Consider the following 19001-nt stretch of genomic DNA (forward strand, 5'->3'; position numbering starts at 1 on the left):
TGTGTAGTAAATGCTGCTCCATCTGAAAGCATGTGAAAATACCACATTTAATAACATATTTTTACTCCAAACTCACTTCATAACGTCAGTCGAGTGTTTGAAATAAATCCTTCTGTGAGATGATGTGGCTTCTTACACAGAATAAGGCACGCAACATATTTCCTAGTATTTAAGCAGCGATAAAGGCATTGCATTATAAATATACTTTATTTTAATGAAAATTATAATAATATGAACTCGTATATTATAAGATAAACCGTATATTGCCGTAGTCGTGTGTTTATTAGTCACGTTGAATCAATGAAAGCAGTTGAATCTTCTGTTTATTCAGCTGCAGCGATAGGCATTTTCTGGGTTTCTTCTGCGAGGAGTATTTGGAGTTTCAGCGCGAGAGCGCCCTCTGGCCTTTGGATGGAGATTTACTGCTGATCACAGAACCGCACTTCACTGAAAGATACACATGACAATCGCAGCTTCTGTCGAATCGCGATCTCGATTCCATTTCGTTTTATCGTGCAGCCATTTTTGGGGGAAGTCGTGGCCTAATGGTTAGCGAGTCGGACTCGTAACCCAAAGGTTGCTAGTTTGAGTCTCCGGTCCGGCAGGAATTGTAGGTGGGGGGAGTGAATAACCAGCACTCTCTTCCACCTTCAATACCACGACTGAGGTGCCCTTGAGCAAGGCACCGAACCCCCAACTGCTCCCCAGGCGCTGCAGCATAAATGGCTGCCCACTGCTCCGGGTGTGTGTTCACTGCTGTGTGTGTGCGCACTTAGGATGGGTTAAATGCAGAGCACTAATTCCTAGTATGGGTAACCATACTTGGCCACATGTCACTTCACACTCACTTCACTTTTTTTATTTTGGACACATTTTTGTGCCACAATTGCACTTAGTGAGAGCACAGAGAAGGGCAAAATTGTTATTTTCTAGGACCAATTGAGACCAGTTAAAACAAAAATACATTTGTTCAGGATTTGAATTGGTGTGTTTGTTTGTACAGCAGGATGTGAGTGAATTCACCCATAAACTCTTGGACTGGCTTGAGGACGCGTTTCAGATAAAGGCAGAGGAGGACAGGTAAGACCATATACTCCCCACCAGAATATCTGATGACCATCACTCGCTTTCCACTGTATGTCTGTGATCCTGTCATATCAGTCAGAATGATGTATGATCGCACCACAAATTCAGCTGGAACAGACATTAATGATGATTAATGTGGTACATTAACCTGTATGACTTCAATTAGCACCGTTAAATTCCTGCTGAAGACAGTCCTCATGTGATTCCTTCCGCCAAAGGACACCGACTCCTGTTGTTCAGAACATTTCCAGCCCCATGTGACTCCATGTTTGCTCTTGTTCTACACAGAGAGGGAGAGCAGCCGAAGAACCCGATGGTTGATCTGTTTTATGGCCGTTTTCTGGCTGTGGGTGTACTGGAAGGTGAGTATTCATCAGCTGTATGAGCCCTCTCTCCTAGTTAATGAAAAGTGACCTTGCATTAATGTAATGTGGAGAACCCAAGTTCTAAAACAGTGTAATGGTCATTGATGTGTGAGTGGCGTTGGGCTTATTAAACATGACAGCACTGATCATAGCTGGTTACATGGACACTGTTTAGTTGATTAACTTTTTACCTTGTTAAGATCTTAAGACTTCTTGCATGTGCACTTGTTTTGATGGCTTTTGAGTACCAAATTTATCAAAATATTTTTGTAAATCTAGTAAAACCTCTCAAAATGTACTATTTCTTATTTTAAAATGCAAAAGTTTACAGTTACAATGAGGTTTTGTTTATAATTAGATTTAGACAGTTAATAAGTACATTGCTGTTCATATAGTAAGTGTAGGGTCAGTAAGATTAAATAATTGTAGTTAGCAAAGATGCATTAAATTGATCAAGCAAAGACATTTGTAATATTACTAAAGTTTTCTATTTTAAATAAATGCTGTTCTTTTAAACTTTCTATTAATCAAAGAATCCTGAAAAAAAGAAAGAAACTGTTTTCAGCACTGGAAATAATAAGAAATGTTTCTTGAGCACCAAATCTGCATATCAGTATGATTTCTGAAGGATCATGTGACACTGAAAACTGGAGTAATGGTGGCTGAAAATTTAGCTTTGAATAATGTACCCGAATAAAAACAAATGTAGTGTAATCATGGCTGGACTTACCATTGGGCTTGAGTGGGCTGCAGCCCATGGGCCCCGCCTTGTAGGGGGCCCCGCCTTTGCCTGTTTACGTTTGTTTGATTTGTTCGTTATGTGCCAGTCAGAATTCAGAAATTATTAGCCGCATTTCCACTGCACACGCAAGATCTAAACAGGCCAGCCAGGACTACAGCTTACAACTATGACCTTCGAGACCAATCAGATAGCATAAACTGGTATTTATGATTATTTCACATAGAAGGAGGACACGTATTGAATCGCGTCTGCACCAATGGGTTTATCACATGACTAATTTAAACAGCTCCATTAAGCCTTTAGCCCCAAAGAGTGCATGTTTAGAAGGATAATGATAAATTCTCAAATGTTCACACCTCATTTCTTTACAGAGGATGATTCTATATCACTGTATTAATGTTCCACTAAATTATGTGATCATCTGATTAGTTTTGTGTGCTCTCTCTCGTCTTACTGCCATTACACATAGTGGGGAAGAAATGTCATCAAAATGATTTTAAATAAATAAAAAAAATAGCAATTTAATGAGTTTCTGTTTTTATATGCCTATGATATAGGACTTAGCCTATCACACAAACAAGAGTCCTGTTTTTTTTCCCAAATATCTGCACGATCACAAATGTACAATAAACAACAACTTACAGTGTAACTTTCAGACACAAAATTCCGTTTTGCGCCATCAGAAAGAAAATGGAATAATCAGCAGAACCGCTGCGTCTCTGAACAACAGTGTTTTGTTCACCAGTGTTACACGGACCAGCAAATGAATTAATTGTACTATTTATGAACCTCAAAGCATATGTTTGTGTATTTTGTGTTATGCCATAGTGATGTTATATTTGAGGGCATTTGTAGTGTACGTAGGTATAGGGCCCAAACATAACCTCAAGCCCAGGGGCTCCCGCCCCCCTAAGTCCTGCCCGGAGTGTAATTCAAGTAAAGTGTGCATAATGGGACCGTGTGGTTATTACATTTCCTGAACATTTGATGTTTGCATAAAATGTAGCACATGTTTCTGGCCAAACCTGAGCCTATAGAATCTGCATGTCTGTTTGGGTATTTTGCACGAAACACTTTCACAGTGCCATATCCATATGATGTCCACTAAATAAAAAGATTACACTCATAAGATTATCATTATGTGTAAAGCATATTGTGGAGCATAATTAAAGACAATGATGTGAGCTTGTGTGTGTTTTTACAGGAAAGAAATTTGAGAACACTGAGATGTTTGGACAGTACCCTCTGCAGGTGAACGGCTTCAAAGATCTGCACGAGTGTTTAGAGGCAGCCATGATAGAGGGAGAAATCGAGTCTTTGCATTCTGCCGAGAACTCTGCCAAATCAGGGCAAGAGGTTTGTAGAGAGGTTGTTTCTCTCTCTCTCTTTTTTTTTTCTATCCCAGTGCACCACAATATGCTCAGACATTTTAAACTGTTCCCTTTTCTAAGATATTCCTTCTGTTTGCCGTCCAATCACAATCTTTGAGGTGCAAGGAAAAAAAAAACATGACCTGTGACCGAGATGTTACATAATTGCTTTTCAGTCATCAGTGGGCAGTGGGCCCTGGGCAGATCCCTTTGCAGCTGCTTCCTGCTAATTACTTCAGCTGAGTGCAAGTAAAGAAGGAGATTCTTTGGAGTACATTATTCTCAGCACCAACAGGCTGGGATGTTAATGAAAGCCCAGCACACCGTGTCTCTCTCAGGGCTCAGAATATGATCAGGTCACCAGTGTTTATTCCAGTGTCCATTCCAGCATGGGAGGCGGAGTTGGCATGGCTCACATTGATGGGCTTTTCATGGAGCATGCTGGAGTTCAAATACTGCTAAACACCGATTTCTGGAAAATAAAATGTTTTGAAATGTTTTTCTTTTTTTAAGGCAAGAAATTCTAGATTTGGAGAAAACTAAATGAATTTGATTGATTTGATACAAATTTTCAAAGACTTTAAAGGCATTTTCTCCCTTTCATTGTTGACATGTATGAGCAAATAAGACATTTGGCTTTAGTGTTATATGCAAATTTTTTGTGTTTTCTTTCCAGCACTGGTTCACAGAACTCCCACCGGTTTTGACCTTTGAACTGTCTAGGTTCGAGTTTAATCAAACCTTAGGCCGACCTGAGAAGATTCACAACAAGCTAGAATTTCCCTCCATGCTGTACATGGACAGGTTAGTGCTATCTGTTTTTTTAATATTATTTATTAATTTGCATACTTTTAAGATTTTTTTATATGTATGTAAATGTTTTTTAAATTACTTTTGTCTGTGTGTTTTTGAATGTTTTGTAAAATGTGGGAAAATCTCATTGTCTCGCATCATTCCCCAGTTCTAATCCAACCAACATCAATGGTGTCATTGTAATATTTGCTTAATTGTTTTTTATCTTGCTTTTATTTGCTTACTGAGTTGTGGTTGGCTTGTATTTATTCTGTTTTGTTTTGGCTGTTTGAGATCACTGGTACTTTTCTAAAACCTTTTTCTCAACATTTAACTTTTTTTTTTTGATTTTGTCTTTTGACATTTCTGGCAGTTTTCTAACCAGGTCTGAGTCACTTTGAGAGTCCAGAATTAAGAGCTCCAACCCATTTTCCATGTCCAAATTGAACGGAGTAAAAAGTCTTTGCTTGTGCCTGGACTTTAAAGTGGACTCAAACCAAATAATAAGGATCCTGTGTATGCAACACAAAATACTTCCAATTTTCAGTGAAACTGCATGTTGTGTGGTTGATTCCAGGTACATGGACAGGAACAGAGACATCACACGGATAAAACGAGAGGAGATCAGAAGACTAAAAGAGCACCTGACCGTTCTCCAGCAGCGACTTGAGAGGTTTGTTAACTCTATTTAGCCTCCGCCCTGATCTAGAGGTAACTTGCTGTTAACTTGCATAGCAGGAAAATTTCAGCTTTCAAGATGAAAGCAGCTTTTAGATTGTTAATGGAAAGATGAAAGTCACATGCTGAGTTTTGGCTGTAATTTCCTGAGTAAGAGGATACTGACTGACTGACTTTTTCATATTTCTGCTGTTGGTGATAGAAAACAAACCCTTTTCTCATTTGAGATCCGTTTTTCTTAAAATTCAGGTATCTGAGCTATGGCTCAGGGCCCAAGCGGTTTCCTCTGGCCGATGTTCTTCAGTATGCCATGGAGTTTGCGTCCAGCAAGCCTGTGTGCACGTCGCCTTTGGAGGATGTTGATACAACAGCACTACCTGGTGGCACGACTGCACAGCTGACACCTCCAGCAAGGCAAGTTTTTTGCCTCCTGTTCCAAGACTGAATTTATTTTGAATAGCTCTTTTTATTTTTTTTATTTTTTTTCTCTCCAATACATTTATGAGATATTAAAGTGTTTTCTGCATGGACTTCAGCACAGGGGAGCAGCCGGATACATCTGTCCCAGCCGAGGGCTCCGGCTCTGGTCCACAGGCTCAGCAACAGCAACGGGTTTCGATCCATAAACCGTTCACTCAGTCTCGTGTGCCCCCAGATCTACCCATGCACCCCGCCCCACGGCACATCACAGAGGAGGAGCTGCGGGTGCTGGAGGGCTGTCTGCACCGCTGGAGGAGCGAGGTGGAGAACGACACCAGGGGTACAAACACGCATGCATGCAAACATATGCTTATACTGCTTTGAGCTTTGTACATTTATATTTCTGTAAATGTGTAGTAATGTTTCTGTCTGGTGTGTGTCAGATCTGCAGGCCAGTATATCTAGAATCCACAGAACCATCGAGCTTATGTATTCTGACAAGTCCATGATGCAGGTGAGAAGCTTTTTGAGATCTCTGATAGTTTTCTAACCATCTCGGAAATGACTCCAGAATGAGTTCATCTTGTTCATGATGATGCATTTCAGGTGCCGTACCGGCTGCACGCTGTTTTGGTCCACGAGGGTCAGGCTAACGCAGGTCACTACTGGGCATACATCTTCGACCCACATCAACAGCAATGGATGAAATACAATGACATTTCGGTGACAAAGTCATCCTGGGAGGAGCTGGTGCGAGACTCGTTCGGTGGATATCGCAATGCCAGCGCATACTGCCTCATGTACATTGATGATAAAAAGCCCTTCCTTATTGAAGGTAACCTAATCTGCAAATGCAAGTTTCCACATTAATTAGTCTTTTATGAGTTATCAATACAGGTAATGAGCTGAGTAGTGAAATCTAAAAGCTTCTATTTTCCATTCAAAAATAATGTGGAATCAGTGATCAATTGAAATAAATTACTATAATATGTTTAAAACCGCGCATTTAATTAATCAATTAATTCATTATTATTCATTATTAATGTGTTATTTTATTGTTACAAACATGATTTAAAATGTTTAAGTGTTTTTATTTGTCAGTTTGCAAAAATTGTCTCTAACTATATTTTGAACAACTTTAAAGTGTGTGTATTTACATTTTTTTTTAATTAATAAATTGATTATTTATTTTTAAATGACACTCCAATTCCTCCATAATTTATCTGTATTTGTATCTGTATGTTTAGAGATTTGCTAAATATGATGACAACCTCCACCAGTTCAGGGTGTTTTCAAAGAAGTAGTGTTTTTTTTGTCATTAAAATTTTCTGTAAGGTGTAGGGATCAGTTTCAAACTGTCTGTCATAATCATAATTGGCTTTATTTAAAAAAAATAGCAGGTAAGATGTGTTCTCACTTAGATTCATGTGTGTGTGTGAAATGGCTCTGTGCTTCTGTGTGTCTCAGAGGAGTTTGATAAAGAGACAGGGCAGATGCTCAGCGGCTTGGACAAGCTCCCTCCTGATCTAAAGGAGTATGTGGAGGCAGATAACAAGCTCTTTGTGAGAGAGATGGAGGAGTGGGACGCTCTTCAAGCACGTAAACTCCAGCAGGAGAAACTGGCTCTGGCCGCTGCCAGTGTGGCCGCCCAACCAATGAGCACTGAACTCTGCCCTCCAGACAACACAGGTGAACCTTTCACATGTCTGAATCTGTGGCCATACCATCTGAAACAACTGTCCTTAACTAATGAGAACTCATCCTCTGCTCCCTCAATAGCCTCACAGCATGACCTAGAGTACATGGAGCAGCAGTCGCCCACCGAAGACTCCAAACACCTGCAGGAAGACACAGAGAGAGCCATCAGCAAAGCTGCAGCTGAGCATGATGAGAAGAGTCCAGAGGCCCTGCTCAACACAGTAAGACATGCATAAACACACGATGAACAAGGTCTGAGTCCTTCAGACGGTTCTGGAGACAAAAACACTCTTTAAAGGGTGCGTTTAGAAAGTTCTGTAGTTTGATGTAGATGTCTTAGAAACACACCGGACTTTGGGTATTTGGTTCTGATCAGTCAGATATCCCCAAAAACAAACAAAAAAAAAGCTCTATCCATGTTGTGTTGAATTTGCGCTTTGCTTCATTCATCAGAATAATGTGCTTTTTTTTTTCTTTTCTTTTTTTTGTACAAATAATTATGCAGTTATTTTCTCATTATGCAAATAAGGTTCTTCATTTGTTATATTACTCATTATCCACTGTAGATAGAGAAGTGTGTGTTGCTTTAGCTGATGAGGGTCTGTGGGTTTTGCTAATGCTTAAGAGTGGATTGATACTGATGAAATGAAACTAGTGCTGTCAATATATAATTTAATGTCCGTGTCCAAATTTGTAATCTATTTGTAATCTATTTAATCATACACATTTAAATTTTTTAAGGAGAAAACTAAATTGTAATTTTTAAAAATATATATTTTTTGTAGGTGAAATTTAGTTATGTTTAAGGACAGAAAACAAAATCGTAATTTGTATGTGTAGAGTTTTGCAACTCGTTTGGAATTCATCATTAATTATAATAAAATGTTAATTAATTTTATTTAAATATATTTAATAGTGTTTTTTTTTTGGTGGAACAGATTGAGTTCTGATTAATTTGTGTGGGGTTTGGCAAGTTGTAATTCATCAATAATTATAATTTAAATGTTTTTAAAATGATAATAAAAAATTTTTTAGGTGAAGCATTCAGTTTTAAGAAGAGAAAATGGTCATTTGTAAAATAATTAGTATGTTGTGTTCTGCATTTCATGTGTAATTTATCAATAATTATATTTAAAATATATTAATTAAAAGTGCACATGGACATTCTACTCCCCACGCACTTTCTCCTATCCCAGTACAATTTAAAAATACAACTATAAGTGATTCATAAGCTGTGTCTCGGAGGTTGCATTTATCATCCGTCATAGAGCTTGTCTCATTTCAGAAAACTAAAAATGAGAGCAGCAATAGTTTGATTTCCCTGAAAAAGCAAAAAGGTTTGGGTCGGAGCTATTTGTTTGTTCAGCCAATCAGAAACATCCCAACTGAAATTGGTGATGCTGGTGGCAGATAACACTTTACACACCAGCTTTAAAGTACCTAATCTCGTTCATAACAAACCAAGACCAAGTTTGTATCTATGATCTCATTGAGATAATAATAATGATAATAATGAATGAATAAATAAAAAGATTAACTGGATTAGTTTACCCACATGGACATGCTGTCTTAGTTCTTCTAGCCTGCTTTCTCTTTCGGCAAGCTTTTTTTTTTCTCTCTTTCTGTCTCTCTTAGTCTCAGTCATCACATCCTGACAGCGAGGTGACCTCTGACCCCTGTCCTCCCCTTGACCCTGAGCAGGACGACTCCGCCTCCTCTCCGCCCGCACCTCAGCGGGTGGTGGAGGTGGCCATTCCTAATGTAGGAACCTTTGTCATTCAGTCGAAGGAGGGAGGTTATGATGATGAGGTAGAGTCCCAGAAGGCATTCGGTCATGAGCGTGCAGCCCTAAATCTCCCAGCATCCCTTTCACAACCTGCCAAACATGCCAAACCCATTTCAGATTAACATTTATATGCAAGTTACTCCAAGTGGACTCCCAAACTACTAACATTGTCCCCGGTAAAACGTTACAAAATAGGAAACGTTCTGTTTTGCCTGACTTTTTTACCTTCATAAAGCATGTAGCGCAAGCTTCAGATCATAGTGTTGTTTATTTTCACTTTAATTTACCGTCTACACAGCTCACTATGGTGTTCATTACTTATTTAAAGAAGCAAAAGACACATTAACCTGCATGATGGTCCTGTTTTGAATGTTTAATCATCTTTAATGCTGTGGGCATGACGTCGGATTAGTTTTTCTGTTCAAAGCTAATTCGTTTACTTCAATGGGCTGGCTTGAGTTCATTCCCTGGTGGCTGAGCTGTGGTGTGATTGGCATGCGGACTGGCCAATGAGAGTTTTGGAGGCGTGGCCGGTGTAGTAATATCCTTCCCTCCTTGGGCAGGCGATGATGACCCCAAACATGCAGGGTGTCATAATGGCCATTGGCAAATCCAGGAGTGTTTATGACAAGTGTGGACCTGAAGCAGCGTTCTTCAAGGTACATGACCTGCTGCATGCCACACCCCCTGTGCATCACATTAGCTCTTTGACCACACCTCCTCCCACTGAGCATCTCATTATCTCGGTGAGCTCACTATTTACACTGCAGGCTATGAAAACCCTCTGCATCCTGTTTTATTATGCAGTTAATGTTCTTTATTCATTCTATTATTCATTATCCACTGTAAATAGAGAAGTGTGTATAAGTTTTGTTGACACCTAAGATTGGATCGAAATCAGCCTCCAGCGATTTGGTATCAATAGTGATGAAACAAAATTAGTGCTGTCAATATAAAATTCAATGTCAGTAATTTGTATTTATTTATTTGTTTATTGTAGGTGATAGGCATTCAGTTCTATTTAAAGAGAAAAACTAAATATTAATTTGTAAAATAATTTCTATATTTTGGGTTTGACAGTTCATTTGTAAATCATCAATTATAATGTTATTTAAAAATAGACTGAAATGATATTTAATGTATTTTTTGTAGATGAAACTGAGTAATCAAAGTAGTAATTTGTAAAATAATTTGTATGTGTTGGGTTTGGCAATTCATTTGTAATTAACCAATATCAGGTATTGAAACTTTTCAAAGTGATGATGTTGCGGTACCGCAGTTTTTTTATTATTTTTTTTTATCGCTGTCACCATCTGCTGTCAATTAAACGTAATTGCTGCTGTGTATTATAAAGGGTTTTTGTTTTATAAAATAGCATTGGTTTTGGTATCTTAGGCTGTGCAGTATTGTGTACTTCACACAACATGGCAAAAAACGTCGAGTACTAATTAACTTTAAAAATTACTCCATTGAATCATTTAAAACAGAAAGTGGCAAGTAAATATTGTCAATTGTCTGTTAGACTTTTTAACATTGTCAAGTGTCTACAGGTGAAAAATAGCCTTTCGGCTAATTGTGGCACATTTTAATGTGCGTTTCCCATGTAAACAAATAAAGTAAACTTAAACTTAATTGTTTAATTGGCAGATCTCTATAGGCCTCTGTTTTGTGCCTTCCCTTGTTGTCCAGATGTGCATTTTTACTCTGCACGCAGGCTGTTATTTCTACCACTAAAGATGTTTGAGTCACATCACATACATTACAATCACATGCAACAAATCAGTCATTACTTTTTTGTATCTTCTGTTGTAGATGGAAAGATTCAATTATTTTCTTGCTCATTTGCATTTTTAAGTCCTTCTAAATAAACACACCCATCTCTGCATATCTCTAATTCTCTTTCTTTCCCACTGTCTCTCGACTTCTTTCTATCTCTAACAGGCAATGAAAGTAGAGTACACTCGTTTACTGAGGTTCGCTCAGGAGGACACGCCCCCTGAGAGAGACTACCGACTGCTGCATGTCATTGTTTACTTCATTCACAACCAGGCACCCAAAAAGATTGTGGAGAGATCTCTGCTCATGCAGTTTGCCGACAGAAACCTTGGCTTTGATGAGAGGTATGAGTCATATTAATCTTTATTTTATTTTTTTATTTTATTTTTTTTATTATATTATGTATTATAAATATTTTTATTTTATTTCATATATTTCTACAAACTGCAAAGCAGCTCTCTAAAAAGCAAGTGCTAAATAAAATTACTGCTTTTGAGTCTGTTTTGTTGTATTTTATTATTTTATTTTTTTTATTATATTATGTATTATAAATATTTTTGTTATTTTATTTCATATATTTCTACAAACTGCAAAGCAGCTCTCTAAAAAGCAAGTGCTAAATAAAATTACTGCTTTTGAGTCTGTTTTGTTGTATTTTATTCTATTAATATTTCATTTAAGTAAATTTTATTTTTTAATTTATCAAGTTTTTACTTGATTCTACATCAGATCATAAGGATTCTATACAACACAAAACTACACACTTGTATGGATGTGATTACATATTATAATGCCCAGCTGCATTTATTTGACACGGTTCCCATCATAGAATGCCTGGAAACTTTAGACAGTTTTAAAATGGGATTTATAGGCCTGTAAAACTAATGGACATTTTAAAAAAAAATTCACATTAATTATAAAAAAAAAAATCCATAATTTTTTTTCTAGCTATGCTCCACTGTAAAATATTCCGGCAGCTAGAAAGTTTTAAAAATACAGTAAAACTACTTTAAAAATCATGGAAATTCATTGGTCAAAAGCTGTGGAAAACTTGATTTTATAACAAATGTATACTAATATTTTGTGCAAAAAAAAAAAAATACAAATCAGATTTTTTTTTTTCCCTCCAAATTATTATTATTTTTTTTTTTGCAGAAGCTGAAGTGTCCAAATACTTTGTGAGACCACTGTATTTTTTTTAACAAGCTTTCCAACAGGTTTGGCTCGGAAATACTCTTTAACTTCACTTATGAATGGCGTTTGTATTATACAGTTAGTTGAGCATCAAATTGACAAATATGAAAAGCAAGCGTTAGCCACACACAATGCCATAGCTTGACAGGACCGCCTCACTGATAACTGATTGATTTTAGAAGGAGTGAACACTCTTCCAAAGGCCAGTTCTGTCTCGAGCCTCCCAGACTGACACAGACAGTGATTATCAGCTCGTCACAGCAGTCGCTGCTGTTTCTGATCATTGTGTTACCAAACATCTTCCTGTCTGCACGCCCGAAAGGCTTTTGTCTCGCTACACAGTCTCCTATGTCTCCAGAGCAGACTGCACACTCCAGTGTGGAGCATGATCCATATTCATAAGCAAATTGATTTCTTTCTCTTCTATTTTGAGCGAGGTAATTAGATTGATGTGAGCGCAGCCCCAGATGCGATGCTCTCTTTCCATTCTGTTTTGGGTAATAAAGTATGATTCATGGCCAGAGGACGCAGCTCGTTCCTGAGAGCATTTCATGAGTCACGCCTGAGCTCTAATGTGGCGGCCCTGTTCTTCCTTGCAGGTGTAAGAGCATCATGAAGGTGGCACGTGCTAAACTGGAGCTCATTAAGCCTGACGAGGTGAACATGGAGGAATACGAGGTGAGCAAAGTGTTTCTTATTCAGGTTTGGCCGCTGTTTGAAATTGAATTGTGAATAAGTCAGTTTCTGAATTACTGAGGTTGGAAACAGGATGCAGATTCGTCATTTGAATTATGTATTTGGGTTTTGTCACAAAACTAAAAGACTTTTGTCTCTGTTGATTTTCTTTAAAATTGCAATTTAGGGAATTCATCTTCCTGTTGTTCCAATTCAAATTCAGCTTCCAGTGGGGCATGGCCTTTTCAATTAAAAGTAATCATTATGAAAAAAATGAAATATAATAATAATATATAAGAACCATACAAGGAAGTATCTAAAAAATTATAAATATATAATAGAAAAAATATACAGTATAATTAAAAGTATGTGTATAGATAGATAGATAGGTCTCCCTTTTCTTTTATTCTTCCTGATATAATCAATATTGGCTCCTTTAGCAGGATATTGTAATTGTTTCAGCAAAAGCTAAGACTTGGATTTCCTAAAATGCTTTAAAACAGGGTTGGTCAAATCATGGGATGTTGAGATCAAGGAAGCAGTTTGCATGTTCTAATTGCTTTATTTTTAATTGTATTTTGTCTTTTTTAAATCTAATGCCTACATTTTTTGCACAGATGTGGCATCAGGATTACAGGAAATTCCGTGACACGACAGTGTTTCTGTTAATTGGCCTGGAATTATTCCTAAAGAAAAGGTGAAGCTTTTGTTTTTTTGTTTCTTGACTCTTCTGTGGAACAATGGAAACAAATTAAATGGAGGAAACAGCCCTTACCAGAGTCCGTTTCTATAATATCACCACTAGATGGCAGCATATTCGGTTTGATCAACTCTAGGTTGCCTCTCTCAAGAAACATTTATCATGCAGCCTTTTACTAATTTCCTTATTTTATTAGGATTGCAAATGTATCTTTTATATGTGTATATTCTAGTTAAAAAGCCATATTAATATGCTCTTTTCATTTATTATATTGCAGTTATGTGGAAGCATTGATGTACCTGATCTTCGCCTATCAATACAACAAAGAGCTCCTGGCAAAAGGGCCATACAGAGGACACGATGAGGTGCTGATCGGCCATTACCGCAGAGAGTGCCTGCTAGTGAGTGAATCAACCACCTCCTATTAACCCGGATCAACGACCAGCTCAAACTGAGCTCCTAACAGCTCTCAGACCAGTATTATTCATGCCAATGCACACGCTTTCCTGTAAACAGTGTTTCTAACACCAATGACTGGAACAAATCTGGTTAGCATTTCAGTACACTGCATTAAGGGCAATAGTTTGTATATATGTGCTTTTGCAAGTACAATTATGAACATTTTATGTCAAGTCAAAAATGCAGTTTTCATCTCCTGTCAAAGTTTCGCTTGGGGGAAGGGGGTTTTTCATACTTTTATGGCATTTGGATTCACTTTAGGTTTAAAATCTGAAAGTTGAAGCTTCTATTTGTTGCTGTTGTAAATCAACTGGAATAAACATTTGCTTTGACTTTGCAATTCACTGCCGTTCTCTCCATCTATGTACCCGGTGACCCCCATACGGCCATTGTGCTCGTAATATAATCATCAGTCCTGGAATAGGAAGCATACTGCGCTCAGTGCGTAAACACATTAGCGGGAAGCACGTCGTCCTTGTTTCACCTTTTGCGAGCACTGCAGAGGACTTGACTTCATCTCAATCTGTGCTGTTTACCCTCTGCTCGCTTTAATTGAAAATACTGCTAACATTGACATAGCTAATGTACTACAATGTTTTTTCTTTTGCGTATTCCAGCTAGTCGCTCATTCCAGTTGAGTGGCGAAAGGGGTTAGTGTTTACCTGCCGCATCTGAAGTTTTAGAGTGTTTAATTGCATAGCAAAGAACGTCAGATTTTTATGTCAATAAAAACAGTCTCGAATGTGGAGGATGTTTCATCGAAGGGACGAGTGTTTACTGTGTTTCTATGCATTGATTTTTGTGGGCTCATTTTGTGTCTCGCAGAAGTTGAACGAACACGCGGCTGTCCTCTTTGAGACAGGCGAGGAGACTGAAGTGAATGCGGGTCTGAGCATCATGAATGAGCTGGTGGTGGCCTGTATTCCACTGCTGCTGGTGGATGAGATGGAGGAGAAAGACATGGTGGCTGTCGAAGACATGAGGAACCGATGGTGCTCGTACCTGGGCCAGGAAATGGAGCGTAAGTCTTAGGAGAGGGAATTTCAGTTATATTCTCTGGTTCACGATCAAATCGATTCTCGATTTAGAAATCAAATTTCGATTCAGTATATTAAAACTAAAATTCGGAACGTTTTCTATCGAAATAAGCCATATTTGGGCAGGGAAGCGGCATTTAGATTTATTTGCACAGACTTTAATGCACCTCAAAGGTGGCATAAATGAATTTATGCTGCACTTGCAATTGCATAAACCATACTTTAAGAGTGTTTTAAAAATAGTTTTTTCAATACAGTGAAATGATTTTTAAAATTATATACTTTAAATATGAAACTAAAACTGACAGTAGGTGGCGGCAAGTCCTTGTCTTAATGAGCAAGTCATTGAATCATTTGTTCAAACCATTAATTCAAAACAGCAGATTCATTAAGAAACAAAGCCAGTCACAGGCTACGTCTGAAATCTCAAACTTCCTTACCATCGTAAGCATAAAACAGAATGTGAAAGAGTACTACAGTGGGTATGGAAAAGAATCCCCCCCCCCCTTTTAAATAATCACATTTTGTTCCTTTGCAGCCTGAAATGAAGACGGACACAGTTTTTGTTTTATCCAGCTGTATTTACTCATTGCAACTTATAACATCCAAGTGAAAGATATAACACCAACATATTGGAAAAAAATTTAATAAAACAACAATCACTGAGTTGAAAAAAGGATCACCCCCTTGTGTCAGTATTTTGTTGAACCACCTTTTTCTTTAATTACAGCCTTTAGTCTGTTGGCATATGTCTCTACTAACTTTGCACATCTAGACTTTGCAATATTTGTCCACTCTTCTTTGCAGAACTTCTTAAGTTCAGTTATTTTGATGGTGAGCGTTTGTGGACTGCAGTCTTCAAGTCATTCCACAGATTTTCAGTGGAGTTTTAGTCTGGGCTCTGACTAGGCCATGCAAGGACATTCACCTTTTTCTCCTTCAACCACTGTGTGCTCAGTTTTGCTGTGTGCTTTGGGTCATTGTCATGTTGGAAGGTAAACCTTCTTCCCATTGACAACTTTCTGGCAGAGGCCATCAGATTTTCCTCAAGAATTTGACAGTATTTTGCCCCATCCATTTTTTCTTTCACCCTGACAAGTGTTCCAGTCCCTGCTGCAGAGAAACACCCCCATAACAGGATATTACCACCTCCATGCTTTACTGGAGGAATGCTGTTATTTGGATGGTGAGCTGTATTGGATTTCTGCCAGACATATTGTTTGGTGTTGAGGCCAAATAATTCAATTTTAGTCTCATCTGCCTCACAATCTTCAAGGTGTGTTTTGGCAAAGCTCAGTCATGACTGCATGTGGTCTTTCTTGAGGAGTGGCTTTTTTCTTGCAACCCTCCCATACAAGCCACATTTGTGGAGAATTTGTGATATTGTTAGTACATGCACACAATGACCACTCTTTGTCATAAGTTCTTTCAAACTATATAGTACTTTATTTGAACAGTTACAAAGTAATTACTTATTCATAAGAAGTACCTACTCCGAGAGTATGCTATTTCAGTCACAGCCACTTTATGAATGGGTCATTGAATCACAAAAAAATCCTTCACAGATTTATTCAGGAATTAAATACCGTTGCGTGTTGCAACAGTTCTGCTGTGGCTTTGAATGGAATAGGCTACATCACGTTTTTGTTTGCTTTTTGTGAGTGAGTGACACATTGTGGGGTGTGTACTTTCTGAACTTTCCGGGTGCTGCACTGCTCTCGCAATTTACTTCCACCTTCTTTGTTCCAACAACATTCCATTATTAGCTAACAAATCGGTAGAAGATAGATTCCCCCCCCCCCCCAGTAAGTCCACTTTACAGATACAGATAACAAGTCAAACTTGTGTCCTTTTCTTCTCCAGCTAATCTCCAGGAGAAGCTGACCGACTTCCTGCCCAAGCTGCTCGACTGCTCAACTGAGATCAAAAGCATTCATGACCCTCCCAAACTACCTTCATACTCCACGCTGGAGCTGTGTGAGCGTTACGGCCAGGTCATGACGTCACTCACCCTGAGTCGAACACCCGCAGATGGCAGATGAGCTGCGCAGACTTCATCTCCCCTCCACTAACACACGCCTTCCTTAAAGCAGGGGTTTCCCAAACCTACCGACCTTTCCTTTCTCTTTTGCTGCTAGAGATTTTATCTTTATCCTTATCGGTGTTATTAATATTATTTGGAGGATTCTGTTATATTTTAAAGCTAATGCAACAGTAAGAACAGTGTGAAACTGTGCAGAGACGAAGAAGAAGCATTGGAAGGATAGTTCACCCAACAATAAAAGTTTAGTCATCATTTATTCACCTTATGTTGTTCCAACCCCATATGAAAAGGAGATGTCTAGCAAGATGTTCAAGTTGCTGGCACCAGGGACAGCCGTGGTTGGAAAGAAGAAAATCATATGGGCTCTAAACTACTTGAGGGTAAAGAAATGATGGTGATGGGGGTTTTTTTTTTCGAGTGAACTTCAAAGAAAGTAGTGGCATCATGGTGGCGTTTTAGACATTGGCGCATGCAGCTTTAGCTTTGTGAAACGAGGTTGAGGATTCATTTCAATATTTTGTTTTATTTTCCCTCGTTGTCCCTCTTCACATAAGAAGCGGATCAACCTGCCGTGGTGCCCTCAGTTTGTTAGTGTTACTGCATTGTTTTGTTTAATTTAGTTTTTTCTATGAACGGTGATTCAAAAAGCTGGAGGCTCTCGGACGGGTCTGCGGACCTGACAACTGGGACTTTAACAAGTTTTAAGTGCTGTGGTTGACAGCCATGGGATATACTGTGGCTTGTTAATAAAATGAGAGAATAAAGTTTTATTTATGGCTCTTTTAGGCCAAATACATATTTTTTTAAAATGTTCCTAATCTTTATTGAACTTCGCATTAAATGAAACTGTGCTGTACTACTTTGGGTATCTCAAAGAGAACAGAGTATGTTTTCCCCATGGACTGCACCTGAATCCTTATTAGACTCTTCCTGAGTTTGGTTTACCATAAAAAGTTTCATAGATACAGAAAAAGCCAGGTATTGAGTAAAAAGGCACAAACACTACTGCTTACCCAAAGAAAACTGGTAAGAACACAGTACTATACTGAGTCTTTCCGAGTCAATTGCTGTGCATTCATAGTATAATGTGCAGAGTGAATATGCTTTGTTGCATTTTTTCAGGATAGTTTCAAGTGGGAACTAGAACTGAAAGTTCAGGGTTCACACTGGTGGAAAATTCATGAATGGATGCACTCCGCATTACCATTGTACATACTTACACCCTTATGTTTGTGTCAATAAGTGTTTTTTTTTGTTTCGAGCAGCTTGTTCAGCGCATATGACTTTCAAGGCTATTAAACAAAGCTGACACAAATAAACAAATCAAAACTGACTGTAAATGCACAATTCTCTCTAATGCACTGATTCACAAGCGAGTGACTTGGGGGCGGGGTGTAGGAACGTGACCACGCCTTCACCTTTGACCACACCCACTATGTTATTGCACTGCTGTAAATTCCTGTTTGATGCAGTTTTTGTCTTTTCATAGCACTCCTAGACATCATGGTACAATACATTTGAACAATTCTAAGAAGACATCTTTAAAACCTGAAAGCAGGAATAGGCTTTCTAGGAACAGTTTTATTGGATTAGATTTCTGCCAGAGCTGTGCACCCAATGACCCACTTTAGAAAGAAATAAGGTCACTGATGGCAAGATGCAGAACAGTCACTTTATCACGAGATTATCCAAAGACTTGTTTGCTAAACAGAAAGGAATGAATGGAATGACTGAAGGCAGAAAATGCGATTTATTTTAAAATGTGGATTAGCTGCATACAGTAATCTATTACCCAGATCCAGCCTTGAAAACCTCATTACTGTACATGTACCTTAACGTTAAGGTAAGACCAAATGTGTGTTATTAAGGTCAAGTTGCATTTTTTTTTGTTAGTATTAGTGGGCTATTATTTGACAATGCTTTTTATTTTATTCAGGTAAAAACTATAATCGATAGCAATAAAAAATACATGAATCCTGATTTCTGTGAAGTAATATTCAGTGCTAATATAATTTCGTGAAGATATTATTGTGTGAATCGTGTAGAATAACGTGATTCGGAACACAGGAGACGTTGCGTGTGACGTCAATTTGGCGCGAAACAGATCATCAGGCGTTTAGTGATTTCAACGACGTTTGTTACTTTGTTACAACAAAAGCGCTCTTTTATCTCTTCTGGA

General features: G+C 38.2%; 1 protein-coding gene across 6 annotated transcripts in view; it reads left to right on the top strand.

The window, feature by feature from the left end:
* Positions 1–18056, top strand: part of LOC107570351 (ubiquitin carboxyl-terminal hydrolase 25) — a 31909-nt gene extending 13853 nt beyond the window's left edge. For 2 of the 6 annotated variants that reach the window (XM_016256575.1, XM_016256578.1), the window contains 19 exons: positions 1004–1080; positions 1375–1448; positions 3398–3549; positions 4240–4367; positions 4933–5028; positions 5283–5447; positions 5570–5793; positions 5897–5967; positions 6060–6288; positions 6921–7142; positions 7221–7372; positions 8787–8960; positions 9501–9596; positions 10879–11057; positions 12507–12585; positions 13200–13279; positions 13560–13683; positions 14567–14762; positions 16642–18056. In XM_016256575.1, coding sequence (XP_016112061.1) covers positions 1004–1080; positions 1375–1448; positions 3398–3549; positions 4240–4367; positions 4933–5028; positions 5283–5447; positions 5570–5793; positions 5897–5967; positions 6060–6288; positions 6921–7142; positions 7221–7372; positions 8787–8960; positions 9501–9596; positions 10879–11057; positions 12507–12585; positions 13200–13279; positions 13560–13683; positions 14567–14762; positions 16642–16820 — 2697 coding nt within the window. In that variant the 3' untranslated portion in view covers positions 16821–18056. The remainder of the gene's footprint in view (positions 1–1003; positions 1081–1374; positions 1449–3397; positions 3550–4239; positions 4368–4932; positions 5029–5282; positions 5448–5569; positions 5794–5896; positions 5968–6059; positions 6289–6920; positions 7143–7220; positions 7373–8786; positions 8961–9500; positions 9597–10878; positions 11058–12506; positions 12586–13199; positions 13280–13559; positions 13684–14566; positions 14763–16641) is intronic. The other 4 variants (XM_016256576.1, XM_016256577.1, XM_016256580.1 and 1 more) reach the window with 4 other exon arrangements.
* Positions 18057–19001: the final 945 nt, after the last annotated feature.

The sequence above is a fragment of the Sinocyclocheilus grahami genome, unplaced genomic scaffold (genome assembly GCF_001515645.1).
Source record: "Sinocyclocheilus grahami isolate Dianchi unplaced genomic scaffold, SAMN03320097.WGS_v1.1 scaffold1445.1, whole genome shotgun sequence".
In the NCBI taxonomy this organism is placed as follows: Eukaryota; Metazoa; Chordata; class Actinopteri; order Cypriniformes; family Cyprinidae; genus Sinocyclocheilus; species Sinocyclocheilus grahami.